Source organism: Phoxinus phoxinus (genome assembly GCF_949152265.1).
Source record: "Phoxinus phoxinus genome assembly, chromosome: 23".
NCBI lineage: Eukaryota > Metazoa > Chordata > Actinopteri > Cypriniformes > Leuciscidae > Phoxinus > Phoxinus phoxinus.
The window spans coordinates 11,444,057-11,466,272 of record NC_136898.1 but is presented as its reverse complement, the minus strand read 5'-3'; the positions used below and the strand labels follow the sequence as shown (position 1 = coordinate 11,466,272).

The 22,216-nt window shown below is 37.3% G+C and overlaps 1 protein-coding gene across 8 annotated transcripts in view; it reads left to right on the top strand.

Annotated features, from left to right (window-relative positions):
- Positions 1-22,216, top strand: part of dlg2 (discs, large homolog 2) — a gene marked incomplete at its 5' end in the record, with an annotated part of 218,398 nt that overhangs the window by 65,212 nt on the left and 130,970 nt on the right. For 4 of the 8 annotated variants that reach the window (XM_079600651.1, XM_079600644.1, XM_079600647.1 and 1 more), the window contains 3 exons: positions 15,266-15,349; positions 15,832-15,993; positions 18,204-18,263. In XM_079600651.1, the coding sequence (XP_079456777.1) occupies positions 15,266-15,349; positions 15,832-15,993; positions 18,204-18,263 (306 nt within the window). The remainder of the gene's footprint in view (positions 1-15,265; positions 15,350-15,831; positions 15,994-18,203; positions 18,264-22,216) is intronic. The other 4 variants (XM_079600652.1, XM_079600658.1, XM_079600655.1 and 1 more) reach the window with 1 other exon arrangement.

The window sequence follows — 22,216 nt, the reverse complement described above, 5'->3', positions numbered from 1 at the left end:
TTGATTTGCAAACCCATAAAGTCCATCATAAATGCTTCATGACAGATTTAAATGGACAGACCTTAATGTTTGCCCTTAATGTTATTGGCAGGTTGATCCCTTCTTCCTGTTGTTTGCTGCAGGCCAAAGCAAATGACACATAGAGGAAGAGGTGCATCCATTTCAGCCTGCACCACTGAGTACTGATGATTTACTGTATTACCGTAATGTAGCACAGTCTGAGGCCAGACTGGATCTTCTTGTGCTGAAGGCATGCTGAAATATTAATGTCAGCTAGAGGGGGTTTAGATGCAGGTAGGTTTGATTCTGATGCTAGTGCAGAAATGAAAACAGACCTGCTAGACATATTACAGTGCTACAGACTTGAGATGCTAACATTAGGAGGCCACGGAAACAGACGGAGGATCTTTCTGTAATTTCTGTGAAGTGCAGTGATGAGCAGTTAGACTAGAGTATATTTATTTATCTTCCATTTTCTTTTTGAACCAGTCCATTAGTGATACTCAAAGCTAGAAGTATAAATGTTGTGTTGACTGAATCAACCTGGTGTGTTTTGTATGTACAGTACAAGGATCACTATGTACTATAAAACTAATGTGAATCAAAGCTTCAGGAGCACTTTCTGTTGGTCATAACAAAATGGTTATCATAGACTTCATTTGTCATTCAAAAGTTTGGGGTCAGTAAGATTTTTATTTTGAAGAAATCTATTTAATAATCGGCTAGGAATAATATTTCACAATATCACGTTTTTTACTGTATTTTTGATCAAATAAATCCAACCTTGAGCACTGAGCATAAGAGACTGCTTTCAAAAAATCTTACCAACTCCCAACTTTGTGATGCCTCATCCCCAAGAACCCTTAGTGCATCGTGGTTCATCGTAAAGTGTCGTGTGAGGTTCGACTAATATATGAGGATCTGGCTAGCTGCAATCTCAGTTTCTCTCTACACTCCATCTGTGTGACGCTCTGTGTGAATGCGCCCTCTAGTGGACTACATGAGCGCTTACCCTATCCACGTTCCACTCTCCTCCCCATGTGCACATACTGTAGCTCAGTAATATAGCTTGCACTGGCTGCTTCCTGTTAATGAGACTATCAAACCCTCTTTCTGAGTAATATATCTGCATTTCTTGTTAATTAAGTGTTGTGCCATATTTGATCCTCACAGCATCGATATTGTAATAACCAAGCAACACTCATGACTTGAGGACCCAAACCCTATATTTGTAATTACAGTTAAGGTAGACCTCATTTGATCCATACTATACCGTGTGTTGAACTAAATAGAAGGTTGCTATTGGATGAACATCAAAAAGATCAGCGCACGGATGTATTGGTTTTAAACTGTGAGTAATATTTGTTTGACCAAAGCCAGATTTTGCTTCCGTGCCAACCATGCGAACGACGATTCACTTTTTGACCATTTACCGTGCCGTCAGTTCACATCATGGCTGATCTGGTCTCGGAATGTCATGCACAGTTGAGTAGATTCCTAAAATAGAATGACCTTATATTGCTTTTTACATTGGGCTCTGTGCAATGAGAGCTCTATGGAATTTTGAATATTGCAATTTAAAGTTCACCCAAAAATGAAAAAGGTTGTGTCATTTATTCACTCTCATGTCATTCCACACCAGTATGGACGTATGGACTACTTTCATGGTCTTTTTAAACATATTTATTTATTTATTTATTTATGTCTACTTTGGAGCTTGACAGCCCATGGTCACTGTCATTGTGTCAAATGAAGTATTTTTTCATTCAAATAAGAAAATTGGTTTGGAACTACATATAATCCATTTACATTTTTTGCTTATTTGATTTTGTGTAAGTAAAATCCATCATCAGAGCAGCATTAAAAAAAAATTTGTCATATGAACATGTTCTCGTTACATATTTATATTATAATTTCATCTTTTAATTTATTCCACGTTTCTGTATTCATGTCATATTTAAAATGTTTAATTTTGTTTTTTTTTGCATTTGTGTTTCTGTGTAAATTATTTGTGCAGCATTTAGTCTAATTTAACAAAAACATTAGAAATAATAAAAAAATAATGTACAATTACATTTTTGATAATTTTTTTGTTACCAATATAAACTATTTTTCTATATAATATATAATTATTATTGTAATATAATTGTAACATAATTGTGTTTCTATGTTTATGCATCTATTCAGCATTTAGTCTGAATATAACAAAAAAATGTTTAAATAATGTACTAAGTTCAATTTGATAAAGTACCAATGCAAACATTAATTTCATCATACAGTATATATTTTTTTCTGCAATTATGTTTCAATGTAAATGTGTCTATGCAGCATATATGTAAAATAGATTTTGTGTGTGCGCGCGAGTGTGTATGTGTGTGTGTGCATGTATTCAGGATCCTTCCTAAGGCATCATTACCCATCACATAAATCGTTTCATGCATGACCACACAACACACACTGCACACATACACGCACAGGCCTGTGTGTACTCTGTACCTCCCAAAGGCCCAGGGCTTTAGTGCAGATCTACTCACTGTGTACTTTATGTGTGTTTGACTATGGATTAGGGTTGGCTCGATGCCACAGTTTTTGCTTCGATACGGTACCACAATCTAATACCGTAGTATCAATATTAAACCGATACCATACAGGTTCTGAATTTCGGGCACGGGTATTGCGCATAATTTTAATAATTTATGGTACTCATTCCAGATGGTTTCACATTTATAATGCGGGGAATTACCACACGCATTTATTAGTAAATTAATAAACACAGATTATCACATCAAATCAGTAATTTTTAAACTTTTTGTGATATGTTATTTCATATTTCGTGTGTCTCTATCTCTCAAAATGAGCAAATGGCTTCTGGCTTCAAATGACATCGCTTCTGCACTATAAGCGAGCTGCGTGCTGCGATACAACACTCTCGCTCGCGTTTCGGGACAGCTGATGGAAATGTCACTTGCCCACGTCTTTTTAAGCCTTGTCAGTTTAAACATTCAAGCGATTTTATATCATTCAGTAGTACTCGTGCTCTTTGAGAGAGGGTTTTCTTTGCACTCATACCCAAAGCGCACACACATAAAGCCGCCTCTCAAAGAGCTCGCACATTCCAAAGTGAGTTCTTTTTCACAACTTATTGCGCTTAAATGGTCAAATGCACACAAAATGATGCTTTGGTCAGTGTTAAAAGTAAATTAAAGTCTAAATTAGATAGTTTGAATGATGCATTCACCAATCTCTTAATGCCTTGTAGAAGTTTGGATGTTCAAACCAAGCGACAGATGCTTGGCAAGGTTTGATGCGTTTCCTCCCGAGGCAACACATGATTTATAGCAACATTTGCAGACTGGTGTGGTAAGGTTTGTTGGTTTGCCTTTTTCATCAGTTTTTTTATAGCAACGTAATTCCAAGATTCACTCCTGCTGTCCTCTTTATTAATTAGTTTTGGGTCGTGCTGAGTGGGATTCACCTGATACCATTTCGCATATCCATTTTGTTCCTCTATTTTGTCACATTTGCTGGTTTCGCATCAGCGGTGAACTTCGGAGCAACCGCATATCCAGTACCAAAATCAGCAAAATAATGATATCGTACCGTTTTAAATAAAATATATAGGCCTACCCATTTTTTTCCAGGACCGGTATAACGCGCTACCCTATGGATTAATGTTAATTAGCTCCACTCTCTGTTTGAACAGAATAAAACATAGAGCTGCGTCCCTCTTAGCTGTGATCACACATTTGAGGTGGGTTTTACACGCTGGTATTTTTAGAAGTGTTTCTTCGGGTTTGAGTGGCACAAAGGTTAACTGGCACAAATGCATATGCTAAGATCTCATAATAAGCTTCCTTCAGCTCTCCACATTTACAGGGGAAGGAAATATCCCCTTCTGTTGCTCTTCACACATTAGCATTATTCAGTTTCAGAAGATGTTTACAGTTTCACTACAAGCAACCATTACTGTAAAATTTTTGTTTATGAACATACTGTTTATTATAACAAAGGTACCTTGACATCTTCTTTTTTATTTGTTTAAAATATAATTTCAACATTGTTAATATACAGTTGCAACAAGGTTGTTTAGGGTGGTTTGCAGAGCAGTTGTGAACATAATAGGCGGACATTATTATACTGTTGATCAGCCAATCACAGTTGATCTCATGTTTTTGTTCAAGTGCTCACTGAGTCAAAGTTTTTACAGCATGTTTTACAAGTGTTTAGCCAATCACAATCATATATGTTGAGTGTGTGAACGCAATGGCCTATCAGAGGTGCTAGTCAGTAAGTTAGTCAGAATCTGCTTAACCGCGAATCAGTTTCATTATAACCAACAAAGTGTAAACACAATGTAAAGAAGAGATTCGTTGCAAAATTAAGGCACTTGAGAGATTGACAACCTTAGTGATTATAAAGGGAGGGCTCTTCTCTTGCGTTCTGTTTATTACCCCTTCACAACCGTTTAGTTTTTCATGCTGCTAAGCAGGCTATACTGCAAAGTATCTGGATTGACAACTGTATTTAAATGCGCGGTTGAATCAGAAACTGTGATGATTGATAGTGATAACCAACGGACGAGATAAAACGGGACAAACATATTTTTAAGTACTTAATTCAACAGTTTTTGCTCTGGAACTAAAATTGGTTTTGGCCCGGTTTACACCTGGTATTAAGATGTGTTGTGGTCGATTGGGTCACAAGAGTACGACACTAAATACAGGTGTAAACGGTGTCTAAAGCGTTTTGGACAAAAGAGACTGGACAAAAGAGACCGCTTTAATACCAGGTGTAAACGGTAATGTGTACCAGGTGTAAAAAGGCCTGAGGGTTTAAATACACAAAGGTAACAAGAAGCTTAATGAAGGACTGGTGTTAGTGATTAGTTGACATGGTAACAAACAAGGGTATCTATGGAAGCTAACAAGATGGCAATAGAAACAAGGAAACATGAACTAAACCACATGAAGAGAACAGAGGCACAGCAAGACAACGGAATATCAAAACAAGTCCATGAAACAGGCAGGGAATCGTGACACGTAAATTCACCCACTGAGGGTTTAACTTATATAATTCTTCACCTCCAGCATGATTTCTACCATGACAGAACACCTCTGCTTTCCTTCTGGAGCGCACACACACACACTCAGGCATAATGCCATCCTGCACTCTGTCTGGGTTTGGCAGTTTGCTGTATGGGCTTGTAAACATCCTCTCTCATCTCTTGGAGTTGTTTTGGTAATTTGTCGGCTAGCACATCTGCTGCCGGGATCTGAGTTGATCTTAATATACATCCTCAACTTGGCAAAGATGTCCATTGAAAAGAACACTATTGCATTTGTTGTGATTTTGAATGCTGGTATGTTGACCACCTTCAAAGGTTTATGGTCAGAAAGATTTGTATATATTTTCATAGAAGTGCCTCATGCTATTGAAAACTTTTCTATTTGAATATATTATAAAATGTAATTTATTCCTGTGAAACTGAATTTCTAGCATCATTATTACAGTCTCCAGTGTCACATGATCCTTCAGAAATCATTCTAATATGTTGAGTTGGTGCTCAAGAAACATTTATTTTGTGGTGCTTAATATTTGATTCTTTGATAAATATAAAGTTTAACTAACAGCATTTATTTGAATTTTAAATCTTTTGTAACATAAATGTCTACTGTCAAGTTAATAAAAAAATTTGTGTAGATTTTTTTTAGGGAGGTGTGAAAACATCACCTTCTAATGATGTTTAATGATGATGTCTAAGGGTATGTTTACATGACAATAATGTGCTGAAAAGTTTTTTCTTTGTACAGATGACAACATAATCAAAACGATCCCTGTTCACACGGATCTGTGAAAACACCTAATAACGCAGTATTATGCATGCCAGACAAGTATAGGCGTCGGCGATGTCACTTTGTAAAGAAAGACTACGCGCCTGCACACATACACATTCTTTTACTACAGTATTACTTTGTCTTTAGGGTAAATTTCCATTCACTGTAATCCCAATTTTAGAATATTCTCTTCTCTGATATAAAGTCCCTTTTTACTCTCTTTAAGAAAATGCAAAATCCTTTAAACACAAAGCCTTCAAAAACATTTATCATCCTTGAATCTGTTGTAAGGACCTTTAATTTTTCATGATGACAAAATGTTATATTGTGTTCATTTGTGTAATTCTTATAACCACTTTGAAATAATGTCCGTATGCCCCCCTTATTTCTTACTGTTAATATCTGTATCCTTTCATTTGCACAGATTCGCGTTTTTGTAGTTTACATGGAGATGATAAGGGTGTTGTTTTCAAAAACTTGCACTTTGAAACCCGTTTTGAAAAGTTAGTGTTTTCAGGCCAAGTGCTGTTGTTATGTAAATTAACAGGCAAAATGGCAATAGAAACAAGGAAACAGCCCCTAAGAAATCTAGTATTGACATCACCCCGTTGCCAATTAGAGCTCTCTGGTTTTCAAATAAAGCCCGCAAGTTTACATATTTGAAGAGAACAGCATTCAGACCTATTCCGTTGACTCTGCCATCACGCAAGTTCTCGCTGAATTTCAAATCAGTCTAACAAATCACACTGGGCCTTGCTAATAAAGCCGGGTGGTGCCAATTATGTAGATAATTTGCTACAACATTGTTCTTTGCATTACTAGTTAAAGCAACACTAAAGAACTTTTCCTCTTCGGTCGCCCTACAGGTTGGAAGCGGAATTGTCCATTACCACTGTCGTAAATAATTGTCGCACACACTCTCGCTGTTTATCCAGCACCGGATTTAGAATGAACGATGTCCACAGGCAAGGTAGAGTATGTTGCATGATTTCATGAAAGTATGATGTATTGCGACATCAGAAACGTAGAAAAACGAAATAATGACTATTGTAATGCTTGACGTAAAGCAAGTCAAATTTGTAGTTTTCTTATGTCTCATTCAAACTACAGAAACGCGACCCGGTCTGGCAAACTTGCATAGTGTGGTTATAGCAGATATACGGCTGCAAAGCGAATCCAGAAGTGCCTTTCACCCTGTGACGACTTGATGAACCACTGATACGGTTTTGGAAACATTATTTTAAGGTAAAACAAATTCTGTAGTGTTGCTTTAATCTCACGGTCCTGGTATTATTTCACTCCAAAATCAAGAAAATAAAATAAAAATAAGTTTTGCAAAAAGAAGATAAAGCATAGTAAGTAAGAAGAGTAAGAAGAAAGCTTTAAGTAGACAGGGTTTTGAAATACCGTCTAACTCAGACCAGAGTAGAAAAAGGGAGAGAAGTGAGATCTTAACGATGGCTGCATCCCAGTTGCGTGTGTGTGTGTGTGTGTGTGTGTGTGTGTGTGTGTTTAGGGAGCACGTGTGAGTGTGTGTTCATGCATTAGGCGGACTCTTGCTTATCCAGGAGTGAAGAGTCTCGTGCTTTCTCTCTCTCTACGTCAATGCTCGTAGCATGAGTGCAGTGCTCCTGTTGTGAGAGGAATGTCTCCTATACTGAGGAACCCCGACTGTTTCAATCCAATGCTCTGCCACTGTAAGGTCGCATGCCATGACAACACCTTGTCGCTGATGTTTGGATGTAAGGTAGGCTTCCGTCATATGTGTCATTCTGTAGAAAAGAAGCAATTTGATAATATATATTTTTAAAGATGCATTATGCATTAGCACTTTACAAGCTCTGGGAATGCTGCTGTTTGGCCAGAACAGGAAGTGTGTCAGTGGTGTGACACTCAGCATTCACTTCTAATGTGGATTATTATTGGAATGCAGTTGATTTATTGAAACGTGTTTTACTGCAGGTGTTTGTTCATTATCACTTATGTATTTTGAGTGATTTAGCGGGTTTTAAGTCGTTTATGGGATTTACAACCCTCACTTTAAATGACAAGCACTTAAGTTTGCTGTTTTCCCCCCCCTCAGCCTTCAAACAGTAAAACATCTGTAAACCTATGTAATGTCATTTGGATCAAGATGTTATTCCCGGGGTGAATGTTGTATTTAGTTGGCGGGCTACATTTGTTTGTTTGTTTGCTCTCTTGTACGGTCCTTCATTCAGAACCAATTAGTTTCAGACGGCAGAGGCAGTCCGCAGCGCAGCATGCTAATAAGATGATTCAGCTCTGGAAGTAAAATGAATTGCAGCTGCAAAAGGAATTCTGTCACTTGTGCTTGGCATTATGATGTCACTAGGGTGGGTTTATATATAACTCATGGAAACGTGCAGATTAGTGACTTTAATTTGGTGTGAAGTGTTTTGAGGAGGTAAAAACTCTCGTTGGACTGAGTAGCTTTACTTCGGCCATTTACACATTTAATTATATAATGCAAATTAGTATTTACTCAAAAACAGCTCTACTACTGTAAAGGGGTTCAACTGTTGATATTTATGTTTGAGTTTATGTCTGTGAGAAGTTTAAATGTGCTGTCACTTCCAAAACTTTTTACATGTGTTTTATCTGTTTTATCTATATGCCGTAAGTTATTATATTTTGTATTATTATTTATTATTGTAGCTTTTATATGTATTTTATAACACATAATATGAATAATTATTACTTACTACTACTACTACTACTACTAATAATAATAATAATGATTATTATTATAATAATTAATACTAACAACAAAAACAATATTATAATTTTTTATAATTGATGATACCACAGTAAATATTAGCAATATGATATCATACTCATAAACCAGCATGACTCATATTATTGCAATACTCATGTAATAATAAAATAATATTGCTTCATAGCAATTTTTTGTGGCACAGTGGAAGCTTCAACCATAAAGTACAGTTTTTTTTAAAGCCACTGATCCACGTTCTGCCTGAATGAGAGAGTGAGAGAGAAATGGAGGAGGGAATTAGTTTTTGTAGTGTAAGCAGTGGCATTTCTTTGCTGCTTTAATTAACCCAGAATTATGCTGTTTAAATCTTTACAGTAACCATAAGAGCATTATTATTTAATTTTTGACCTGAAGTGTTAGTGTAAGGGTTTAGCTTAAATCTGAGGTACCTTCAGCATTCTGTCATTCTGAGTCCTGCAAACCCTCATGAGATGTAGTCTCCTTATGACATACTTATTTCCCTCCACCAACAAGCTGTTCCCATCAGTGGACATGTTTGTATTGGCTCACAACCAAATCCCTAACTGTGAAGTTCAAAGGAGCAGAATCATAATTTGAATGTGTTGAATATTTGTTGTTGATGAGTCCGATTTTCAGACCTCAACTGAGTGTTTTAATTAAGTGTATGGTATGTTTGTTGATGCTAAGTTGCATACCGGTACTTGTGTATGCTGTAACTCATTTTCTCATGCCGTTTCAAACCTGCGTGACTTTGGGGACAGAGGTTATCAAGCTCCATAAAAGTAATTAAAAGTGTTGCCATATGACTTATGCGCTATCCAAGTCTTCGGAAGCCTAACCACATATTTATTTGAGGAACTGATAGCTACTGAAAATTAGTTCTTATTCACTGCAAATCTTGCTTGAACAGCCATGGTCACAATCTACTTTCATTGTATGGAGAAGAGCAGCATGGATACTCTGTTATGAAAAATATATTTTTAAATTACCCATCAAAGAAACTCGCAAAGGCTTCAGGAGTCTTTAGTAAATGATGATAATTTATAAGAATGTAAAGAATTACAATTTAAATTGAATTATCTCTTCAGAATGCTCACTACAGACTTATTTGGAACTTGTAGTCTCCACTGGAAATGTTCTCAGTAGCTAAGGAGGTAGAAGTAGAAGGATCTTGCCAACTGCTGTTAACCCTTTCTTCTTCTGCAGGCTGAATGAACCCCATGAGCTGAAGATGACGAGCTCAGGGTTTATTAGGCCGCAGAAAAGGGGTCAGTGCACACATTCGCAAGGAGATTCCACACAATCCAGCACAGAGCCTTTAGCCATGCCACCTCATATACCCATCTTCTCTCATCTCAGAGACCGAGAGAGAGAGGGAAGTGAGGAAGCCGCCTTCAGCACAGTGGCACGTGAACACAAGAGTGTGTTGGAAAACCCACAGCCTGTTCACAAATACATTACACCTCCCCCAACATACACATCTGTCATCATACAAATATATTTGCATGATTTGCATAATATAAATATATTATTCTCTGGTGTAGACCTAGCAGCCGTCTATCACATTGTAAGCTGCATATGTCAGATTAGAGCCGATATATACTTATTATAGTATTATATTGCACTAGTGTGTGTGGGGTGTGAGACTGCTTATCACCACATTTAACACATCAAAAATATACTTCACATCACAGACCGTAGCAGTTAGCATGCTAGCCTGCTGCGTTTTTAATAGTCCAGTGAACCAGGCTTGACTTTGACCATTTTGTATGTTTGTTTTAGACTTGATTTGATTAATTTTACCGTATTTACAGTGTAAAAGTTCTACTGTATATATTCATGCTTTTGATGTACAGATCTCCACACATTAGGTTAGAGTCAGCAGCCTCAGCCAAATAGTATTGGTCCATTTACTGAGCTGTGACCAGTGACCTGACTGTTATATGTTGAGTATAGTACTAAAGCATTATTAATGAACTGTGACTCATTCATTGTCGCTGTAGTGGTTCTGACACACACAAACACACACACACACACACACACATGCACACGTACGTGGCATTTTATGCTGTCAGTAATATGGCTGATATTTCTTGGATGTTCCAGAATCCATAGAAATGCTCTCTTTCAAGATCAAATTAAATTATCTTTGGTCTGTTAAATACTGATGGGCATTACACACAGCTGTCAGATTAAAAGTTGTTTAGGCAGGATCTATTTGCAACAGTAATGTTTATTTCCAATTTAGACAAAACAAAAACACACAAAAGCACATGAGCATAGAAAATTTGAGTATAACAACCGTCTGTGTGTGAATGTGAGGCAAAATGTAAAGCGCTTAGGTGGCCATTGGGTCTATGAAAGCGCTATATAGATGCAGTCCATTTAACAACCAGCTAAGCATTAAAGATGACATATTATGCCCCTTAATCACAAGATATAATATCAATCTTTGGTGTCCCCAGAATGTGCCTGTGAAATTTTGCCCCTTTTTGAGTGAGCAAAAACACGCTGTTTTTGTGTGTCCCTTTAAATGCAAATGATCTGCTGCTCCCCGTCTCTGTTCAGAAGACGGCTGATCCTTTACACGAGCTTCAGATACTCGACAATAACTAAACACGATGTGAATAATCTCACTCATCCAAAATCTCAGAAATAACCACTATTAACCAGTAGCAGAGTGCAGCCTTACGGAGAGACTCAGGAAGAGGCGGCAACATTTAGACGCACATGGACGTTTCTGAATGGTTAGTCACGTTAGTGGATACATTCATGTAGTTGTTGTGGAGTTACATTGATTCATCTCATCGACTTGCATGTACTGTCATGTTTACGTGTACATTTTTTTTGGTCAAATAGTTTCTGTGCGCCTGTACGACAGAACAGTTTGCATGCTTTGCTCAAACTTTTGCCATTGCGTTAGATCTGGTTACGCTGTTGTCGCTTGCGAAAACCAAATGGCGGCGTCGTGGGTGGAACCGTGCAGATTAAAGGGCGGTAATATTATAGTAAGATCCCCTTCCTATGTCAGAAGGGGAGTGATATCTGATCAGCTTTTTGACATGCTTGCAGAGAAAGGCTTACCAAAACATGTTTTCTGGGTTGATAGATGCACTGGGGACCCGATTATATACATGATTTCTGACTTAAAAACAGAAAAAGTACTAAGTTTAATCATGTAATTAAGACAGCCCTAGTATAATTTGTAGTAATATAGTTTGTGATCATTGAAGAATTGTGGAATTTAAGAAAATACTAATCATATCTTGTTGGTCTTTACAGGTAAAAGAAGACCATATGTTGTAGTGATTTGTAGTGACTTCAGTTCAATACGCCTTCTGCTCTTCCTGGGTTTTAATGAAACCTGCTCAATCCCATCACTATCTCTGCAGCCCACTAACCCTTTTTGTATTCACCGACATGCCTCTGGAGAGAGGATTTGCATCTTTATTTTCCATTTTGTTTATCACTTTTTTTTCTTGTTCCATTTCCCTTGTTACGTCTGCAACAACAAGCAGATTAGCTGTGGCTGGCAAATATTTTCTCAGTTTTCTTTAAAGAAAAATTCCAGGCGGTTTACTTGCAAAGTCTGTAATCTTCAAACGGCATGATGAATGTCCTCAGAGGTCTGGAGTCGGGGAACAGGCCTCTTGAGTGAAAATCCTGTCCAAATCACAGTCCATTAATAAAGCTCAGAACGCCCATTCAAAATAGATAATCCAGTTTAAAACATTTCAGACTTTGAAAAGATGTAACATTTCATACTGAGGAGAAAGTTTGCACAAAAATGTTCCTTCTAAAAATAAAATTTTGTACTAGCATAACTAGCAGTTGGTTTGGTTGACTAGTACAACACAAAGCTGGTACATTTTGAAAGTTTGAAAATCCTTCAAATGGAGTGTCAACATGAAGTTTTCTGTTTCTGAGAGGTCAGAGACAGCCTAAATATAGCAAGGCTGGTGTTTCTAGAGTGAATCTGAGTGTGCATTTTATACTGAAGGTATTTCCCTACCATTCGTTGTTATGGAGTATGAGAGCTGCTATTAGTCTGGACTGGATAATTGCAGGTAATGACAGTGTAGAAAGAACAAGTCAGGGGCAACAAGAGATGCGTACAGCATTTGAGAGAGGGAGACAATAGCAGCTTTTAAAGAAAGGTGAGGCGGTTACACGACCTGCTGCCTTGTGGGAACCCTGGGGACGACCTTTTCTCACCCACCTGTCATTATTTTACATTAACTTCATTTATCTCTGCCTTCGCATACAATAACACAGCAGTTCAGCACGCTGCTTGTGTGCAGCTTGGAACACAATGACAATGAAAATAGTGAGTGTCCTTAAACTCAGCGTTGACTTATCCAGAACCTTGTGAGCTAACTTGGAAGTACATTGGCAGATACCTTAGGGTACATCATATCTGAAATGGAACATTAAGTTTTACGGATGGTTAGCAGTACTATGCATAGCAAACTTACGGTTGTTTCCAATAAAAAATGTCATTAGCATGTTGCTAAGCTAATCATTTGATACACTTTCACGACAGATATTGGGTGAAATTACTTTTTTGTATCAATAGTTTTTATATGAACATCAAAATGAAGGGTTTCATGTCTGAATTCATGCATTGGATTCATAGTGAGCAAGAATGTGTTTATTCTTAGCACAACTTTCATTCTGTTATTCTGATCTCTTGTGACTTCTTCCCTCAGATGAACCGTCTCGCATATGTCAGCTATTAGACTGCCAGCTGACGGTCTGCTTGGCAGTCTGTAGCTCAGAAACCCTGATTTAATGTGCCCAGAGTTGGATATTGTGTGACCCTAGAATGCCTATCACCTTTGACCTCTCAGAAAATCATCAGATATGCACGTTGTGCAGCATTTTAAGGCATCATCATGTGTGCGTTATAATCGTAATGTTATTTTGGTCAGATTCAAATCATTTGCAGAGATCTCTGAATGCATTGCACCAATCTTTGTGAAAAATACACTACTGGTCAAAAGTTTAGGGTTAGTATGATTTGTATTTTTTTTTTTCTTGAGAGAGCGAGAGATACATTTTTCTAGTGTTACAAAAGTTTTCTATTTCAATTAAATGTTGTTCCTTTGAACTTCTATTCATCGAGGAATCATCAAAATATATCATGGTAACCGGACCTGTATTTAATTGGTGATTGTATTTGCACTTTAAAGTTTCCAAAAAAAAAAGAAAAAGAAAGATGTACAGTAAGTGCGTTTCTCATCGCGCGCACATGTGCCGACCCCAGTTTTTTGAAGGGTCGTGTACATCCAAAAATGGAGAGAAATGTAGCTAAAAACTGTTATCAGCCTATCAGTAAGAATGCTGTCTTAAAAGGCTGTGAGGTGTATCACTGGTTTTGGAACTAAGGGATGATGTTCTAAACCGACAGAAGATTCTAAAACACTTCTATGTTGCAACATTCTGAGGATTAGGATAATGAGAAGCACTGTAACTCAAAGCACAGCCCACCTCTGTGCTTAATGCTAGTCAGTAAGGTGTAGGATAATTACTCTGTGCAGTGTGCGGAGTCATGTCATCAGAGAGAATTAAAGCTCTCATGTTCTTTGCGGGTGGGCAGGTGCAGCCTGATTCCTGAAACATGATTATACCCGGTGATCTCTAGTGTGATGTATTCTCTGTCATGCTGATATTTGAGCTTTTTTGATTGCAGAAGTGGTGATTATGGCTCCTTTCTGCCTCTCTACTCGTAACTAATTGTTTTTACATTACATTTGTGGATTTTCGCCTTTATCTAAAGGGACTTGCATCAGTTGCATGCATTCTCTGTGAATGTTAGCTCCATCTACTGTGTGAGCTACAGGAATGAAGTGCTCCACTCATGAAGTCATTCATTTAATTGTATTATTTATTTTTGGTTTGCAGCTACACTGTGTGATAGCCTTTGTCCCTCAGCAGAAGGATATTTTGTTTTATTTTGAAAAAGCACTTTTGAAGATTTTATTTTAATTAGTCTTAGGACTATCTATTTTTCCTCCCTCTGTAGAACAATTGAGTGTGTGAGTGTGCGTGCGTGCGTGCGTGCGTGTGTGTGTGTACGCGCGCACACGTGCACGTGAGGTTGTATGTTTTTGTTGGTCAAGGCTTCTTCCCTTATGTTAATTTTTGTGTGGCTGATAAATGGTGTACTACTGTTCAAACATTTGGGGTCAGGACTTTCTTGTTGTTCTTCTTTGCTTGTTTTTCAGCAAAGATGCATTCAATTGATCAAAAGTGATTGTGACATTTATTCTATTTCTGTTTATTCAAAATTATGTTTCTTTTGAAGTTAAGCATCACAGCTGTTTTCAACATTGATAAAAATAAGAGTTCTTGAGCAACAACCCAACATATTAGAATGATTTCTGAAGGATCATGTGACACTGAAGACTGGAGTAATGGTGCTGAAAATACAATTTTGCCATCACATAAATTACATTTTAAAATCATATAAAAACACCCATGTTAAATTGTAATATGTTGTGATATTATATCAGTGGCTTTTACTGTTTTTACTGTATTTTTGACTTCTTTAAAAAGCACAAACCCCAAACTTTTGAACTCTAGGTTATGTATAATTATTTAAATGATTCAGCTGAACTGACTGTGATTGGTTGTTCACAGTTGGGCTCCTGTGTGTGTGTATGTGTACTTACAGAACAGGCCTCCAGCGGTACAGGGCTCGCAGCACCAAAGCCAATCTCCAGCATGTATGAATCCTGCCCTGATGAACTCCCCCTGGGTGAGACAGAAAGACAGGGGCCGCGCCGTACCGAATCCTCACTGTTTGTCAAGAACTGATGTGTTGCACTGTGTTATGTCTTCATTTTACACATTTTCACTGTTTTCAGCTCAACTGAAACGGATGAGCATCCTGCTTTGACCGCATGCAGAGCAAACTATTTAGAACTTCTCTCTCTAGATTGGAGCATGTCAGCACCAGCGCTTTGCTTTATCATTGCGTGTGCATGGTTGCTCACAGAAAACGTTAATTTTCATCATGCATCATGATTTCAGTCCTTCTCAATTCTTCAATTAATGAATAATGGGAGTTTTTTGGCTTGTTCATCTCACAGGACATACCTCATTGGCTGAAGGTCATGTTTCAAATTGTTTGCATTGTGCTCACAGTGGATTGTGGGTTTTCTTTCTGCCTTTTCTCATTTCATTTTCTCTGCTTTCCTCTGTTTCCCCATCTCTTCCTCTTCCTTTTCCTGTATACAGTACCGGTATCAGGATGAAGATTCCCCTCCTCTGGAACACAACTTCCCGCGGCTCACCAATGAAGTTCGAGCGCCGGAGCTGGTGCACGTGTCGGAGAAGAACCTCTCAGAAATCGAGAATGTGCACGGCTATGTTTCCCACTCTCACATTTCACCGCTTAAGGTAAGTCACCCTTTCTCAGACCATCCAATGCAATGAGTAACATGTCACCCCTCTTCACATTGGTGTCTTCTCCCCTCTCTTTACATTTGTGTGTCTGTGTTGATCTGGTTGCTTCTTTATGAGTGTTTAGTTTTCCATGTCACGTTTCCATTCCTCATTCATATAGTAATTTAAAAAGATCTTAAGAAATGATTCTTTCTTTTTTAAAAACATATTTGTTGAAAAGAGTTTGACTAATGTAGACAGACATTATTAGAAGAGTGCAATGCTTTAGGTTATGGGTTAGCGTTCATTATAGTGCTCGTGCTGTGAAAAAAAAAGTGATACAAATGATCTTTAAGTAATAATTTGTGGAGAGCATCTTTAAGTTGTGAAAGCACTAGAGGTTGTGATCAGAAATGTAATGTTGTAAAATGACTTCTCAACACTAGATGGGGCTCAGTTGCTAGTTTAAAAACAGGCTGACTGGCTAAATTATAGCGCTGTTTGACTCTGGCAGGCAGAGTTTTATTCTCTGGTTAGTCATGAATATGATATTAAAATATGTATCTGTGGTATGTTTGTCAGATGCTGCAAAATCATCAATAATAATTATGAACATATTGAACTTAGGTACCGAATCTCTGTTTCAGATGATACACTTTTTTAAATCCTAGTATGATTACAGATGTTTTTATTTATTTGAAATTGTGTGAATAGGGAAGAAATCTTGGAGCTGAATATTACGCTACGGCTCAAATATTGGGGTCGTAAGATTTGAAATGTCATTACTGCAGTTTTCAGTGTCACATGATCCTTCAGAAAACATTCTAATATGTTGATTTGATGCTCAAGAAGCATTTATTATTATTGTCAATGTTGAGAACAGTTGTGCTGCCTAATATTTTTGTGGAAAGCGTAATATTTTTTTTACATTTCATGATTATTTGATGAATGATAAGTCTAAAAGAACAGCATTTGAAATGGTATTTGTTTTTTTTTTGTAAAAAAAAAAAAAAATGTATTGTCACATCTATCATTTTAATGAATTAAAAACAAATCTTACTGACCCCAAACTTTTGAACGGAAGTATGTTTTTGGTATTTCAAATTTTTTTAAATAATTAAAAACATTTTTCTGCATTGACAATTGTGTATCTTCATTGGATAATTGATAATGTTCCAACATTAATGTTCAAACATAGATTATCAAATAGTTCTCACACAAAAAACAAACATTGGATTTATGCCCCTGTGCCATTTTTTTTTTAAGTGTACTGTTTTCATGAAAAATGCCAGATAAAGAACACATTTCTTTATTCCTCAATTGAAAGCTTTTGTTGCTGTTTTTCTGTGATCAGATATGACCCTGCTGGAGTCACGCTCTCTGCCAGAGAGACATTAACAGCCTGTGCCTCATCTGATTGTCTGCAGATGATTCAAAAGCTCTGCTTTTATTTGATCTGCGGGAGTGTATGATTTTATTCCAGTCCAGAGTGTATAGACCTGTCTGAAGCATTAGGCTCATCAGAATTCTGCGCTGTCATCTCTTGTGCAGACAGTGTTTTAAGATCTCAATCTTTCTGTTTTGCCAACAGCCATTTCTCCCCCGGTCACATAACAACCTCTGTCTACCGTGTGATTTCTCAGAGTTGAATACACTCAGGTGCAGGATATTACTTGTCAGTAGAACTAAATAAATACAATTACTGACTTATTCCTCTCACTTCCTGTTCCACAGAACCAGGTGAAAGCACTGTCACACATAAGACGTGTTCTTGCGTTCCACCTGGGCTATTTTTAAACAGTTGATTTATGCACACATGCATCAGACAGACGTCTTAAGTCGCATTTGCGCCATGAGCATTGCATTGTCAAGATGGCATGTCAAGTTAATGCAGTTCAACTTTTAAAAAAAGCATCTCCATGCATTCAGTTTTGTTATTCTCTGTCCAGCTGTTTTTGAAAGCAAGTGCACAGTGTGATCTGCCTTTTAGATTGCTTTTACCAGTGGTGTGTATCTATGGTCGGAAGGTTGTCTTAGGGGGTCAGAGCCAAAATAACCTTAAAATCAAAGCCTCATCCTACCATCTTTTTTCTTTCTTCTTCTCATGGTTCATGCAGTATTTCTGTGTCTTCTTCATCTCTCATCTTGTCTCTTCAGCCTCTCTCTTCCTTCCCTGAGTGCAGCCGACTTGCTGGTGACGCTCTTTTGTGTTTTCTCGTCTGCAGCCTGCGCTGGTTACCCGGTTTGATCTAACATACCCAGGGGTGACCGCAGCAAACTACCTGGCAAGTTTGTGATCTTTATTTTGAATGTGTCTTTTCCCCCCCGTTATTTTGTTGTTCTTGTTGTCGTCGTCGTCGTGGTGGTGGTTGTTGTGGTTCATCCGTACTCAGGAACATTACGTCTGCCAATGTTCCGAAACGTTATGACATCCGCATGTAATTCTTCAGAGGGCCTGAATAACAGACAAACAGAACCTCCCTTTGAAGAAAGCCATTTGTGCAGTGAAATCACATTTATTTTCTCCAAATATGGTTTACACAAATTAAATCAATTTATGTGATAATCGTCTTTTTGATTATTTTACCTGTGATGTTTGTTTCGTGGTTAATATGTCATTCAGTGTGATTGCTGCTGATATTTTGATGTTTATTCTTGCATATGAGGTATACAGACCTTTTGAAAGACGTCTGTGTGGGGTTGTTAGTGTATGTGTGTAGGTGTGTGTGAATGTGCATCTTTGAAAGATCTTCCAGTTCTTGCATTAGCAGTTAGTGATCACAGTCTGTATGGCAGGTACAGTTTGTGTCACACTTCTGGTATCACCCTGTCTTATCAGGCCTTCCAGGACTACTTATGTGCACACACACACAAAAGAAACACACACTTAAACACACTTCAACCGTTCTCTCTGCCTCTTCAGTCTGTTAGTTGTGCTAATGCTACGGCCTCAGTAGACCGTCACCATGACAGCCTTTCCTCTCCAAGTCTCCCCGCTCACGCCAGGGACGCTCCACCGAAAATTAGCTTACAGCTTCAACGTGTAGATCTGTCACACCTCAGGATTGAACGAGGTACAAGTTAATCCTGAGAAAAACAAAAATGCTAGCAGACATTCCTCCATCAATTTTGAGGTAATACAAATGATTATTTTATTAATTGAGATATTATACTTTTTAATATGAAATATTATTTTAAAAACAAATATTTGTAATTTATTTTAAATGTAAATAATACTGTTTTTATTTGAAATATTTTGAATAATTAAAAAAATGTATAGTTTAATATAAAATGTATAACAAAAATAACAAAAAATATTATTAAATAATATAATACTACTAATATTTAATAATATTTTTATTAAATACTGTATTTTAATATATTCAATTTTTTATATTTATTTAATATTATATTTATAATAATAATATTAGATAATGTTAATTTTAAAAAAATCTGTTTGTATATATTATATATATACAGTATATATATTTAAAATAACAATTTATATGAATTCACAGGTCAGAGCTCATCAGACTTTGGTCAGCAGCGACAGTTGAAACTTAAGCGCATATGCTTGGATTTCCTGTATTCATATACATATGGAAGTGAATTGAAAACAAAGTATAGTATGACCGCATCTTTAGCCTCAGACAGTGCATATTTATGGTTCATTTGATGCATATTGTAAAAAAAAATCAGCTCAAGCTTTCAAAAAACACTAAGCTTCAATCTGATTGATTTTACATGTTGAGCAGATGACTTTTTCTTGTTTAAGTGAGCAGTTCTTTGCCAGAATAAGTTAAGGGACCAGATTCTGTCAATGGTCAAGGTCTGCCTACATGAGACTAATAGAAGCTCTCAGTCTTGATGCACTCTATTCAACAGCCAAACTTGTTGATTAAATCACCATCGACTTTCTCTGCATGTACATTCTAGCCTTGCTGTCCCCTCGTGGCTCGGAGAGAGTGAGTGTGAGACTTTTATGCCAAGAGGTGAGCGAAGAAATGTAGCTCCATTATTCTCCCTGAATCACTGCAGGGCTAAACATTGTGAATCAGCTTGTACACCCGCCGCCTGTTTTCAGCCTCAGTCCTCCTACTGAAAAGCTGCTTTAACACAAAGCACTAATTGTACCGCTGCATAAGACAGGCGTCTCAGAAGCTTGACAGTCGGATGGCATGATATCGATCCTCAAGCCGTGTTATTGAATAACATAACAACCAGAAAGGACACGCACCTTCCAGTTGAGATATTAGCCATCCACTAGTCGAGGAGGCGAGCAAACATCTGTGGTTTTAATGAGCAGAGCTTGGCAGGGGGGAGGCATGATATTTATTAGCAGAATCCGTGTGATTGGAGAGCTCTTTTCTTCCCGAGAGAGAGCATCTCAGAGAAGTAGTGAGAGACAGCAAAGGCTCAGGGTTAATGGTGATTGTTTGGTTATCTCTCCTCCCTGGTGAAATGATTACTTCAGAGTCAGGGCTCTGTGTGTGCCCAGGTCGGAGTAAAGGACCAGGCTTGATTGTCTGGGAGATGAGCCTTGGGTGGAATTAGAGATCAGGCAATTACCTCGGAAAGAAAAGAGGAGGAGGAGGAGGTGGAAGGCGAAGGAAAAAACTAAAAACAAAAAGAAAGGAGAGTTGTGGAAAGACTTAAATTCATTAATTAATCGCGAAATTGGTAACTGTTAAATCCGTATCAAAATAATTGAACCCACCTGCCAACAGGAAGAAAAATTTCTTGAAAAAGTGTCTAAATTTTTACCGCTCATAAATGCCCCCCAAATAAACATTGTTGCAAAAAGTGTGACTAAAAAGGTTCATTATCTATTGTCAATAGTGTAGAAATTTCACAGCAGCATTATTTTAGTATTATGTGTATGTATACTATTATGTATAATAGATTTTGAATTGGCTTTTATTTGTATATTTTCAGCATCTACATAGCGATTCCATGCCTCTCACAACAGCCGGATCTCTGTTCATATTCAGCATGAGTGGCACTGTTTTGCCGCAGTTGTATCTCAACAAGTGCAGAATATCAGCCACCGACAGGCATTATTTTCCCAGCGCATGTAACGTGAAGTCAAGGAGTTTAAATTTGCCCCATTAGCATACTAATTGTTTTCAGGTCTTCTCATTTTTGTCACATCACTTTAACTAAAGCGCTTATGTCTGTCCTGAAGCATGAGCTTAATGAAATTGGCTCCGGGGTCTTATCTTTTTTTGAGATGAACTCATTAGTCTGTTCATAGAGTATTTTGTTTTGAAGGGGTTTTAGGAGTCAGGTCTTGTGATGTTTCCAATGGCATACACACCTTCACACACTCTCGGAGAGGAACGATTGGAGAGTAGGCTATGTTGTTTTTAAATGTAGTGTGGATAGAAAATAGTCCTTTTCATTGGTTTTGTTTTGCCAGTGTGGGATTTCCTTTCATGAATAAACTCTTTGAGGCCTATTAAGAAGCACGTTTTGCTTGTTTGTCAGCTGCTGCTTAGGTGAGTATATTATTTCTGCACCTCTATCATCAAATATTAGATTATTTAGAAAAAGTTCTAAATATCCTGTTAAATTTATGATAACAATTACGCATCTCAGCTTGCCAGAAAGTCACTGTAAACATATGGTGACAATGTTTCAGGTATTGTGGGATGGCATACCATATGTGCTTGTATATTTTACAGTTTATAATCATATATTTCATTATGTGGTAGAATGTTAATATAACAATCTATTGTTCACCTTCAACTACAATCATATGTGATTTGTCATGCAGGGAGTTCTGGGAATGTCCTTTTAATGTTTTTCACTATAAATCATATAATAATTCATAGATTTACTTGCAAAACCATACATTTTACAGTATAACATATATAATGTGATGTTAAACAATTTATAGAGTTTTTCATATTGTATGGTAAGATAATTGTATATTTAACCAACTAATAGGTTTTTAACAGTAGCATTTTTACAGTAGCATTTTTTTCTGTAAAAATGACAGTGCAGTTTGGACAGACTCTTGGGGTTATCCGGGGCACTCCAGCTGGTGGCTGTAACACATTGTACATTCTGGTAGAACATTCTCTTTTCTAGCTTTATTATAACTTTAGTCATAGAACCTGTTGCTGAGCTCAAACCTGTTTTATGGTATGTTTAACAGTTGAATTAGTAAAAAAGTCCTTATTGAAAATCACTCCGCAGCCATCTTGAAAGAAAAGCATCAAGTACTTGATAGGTG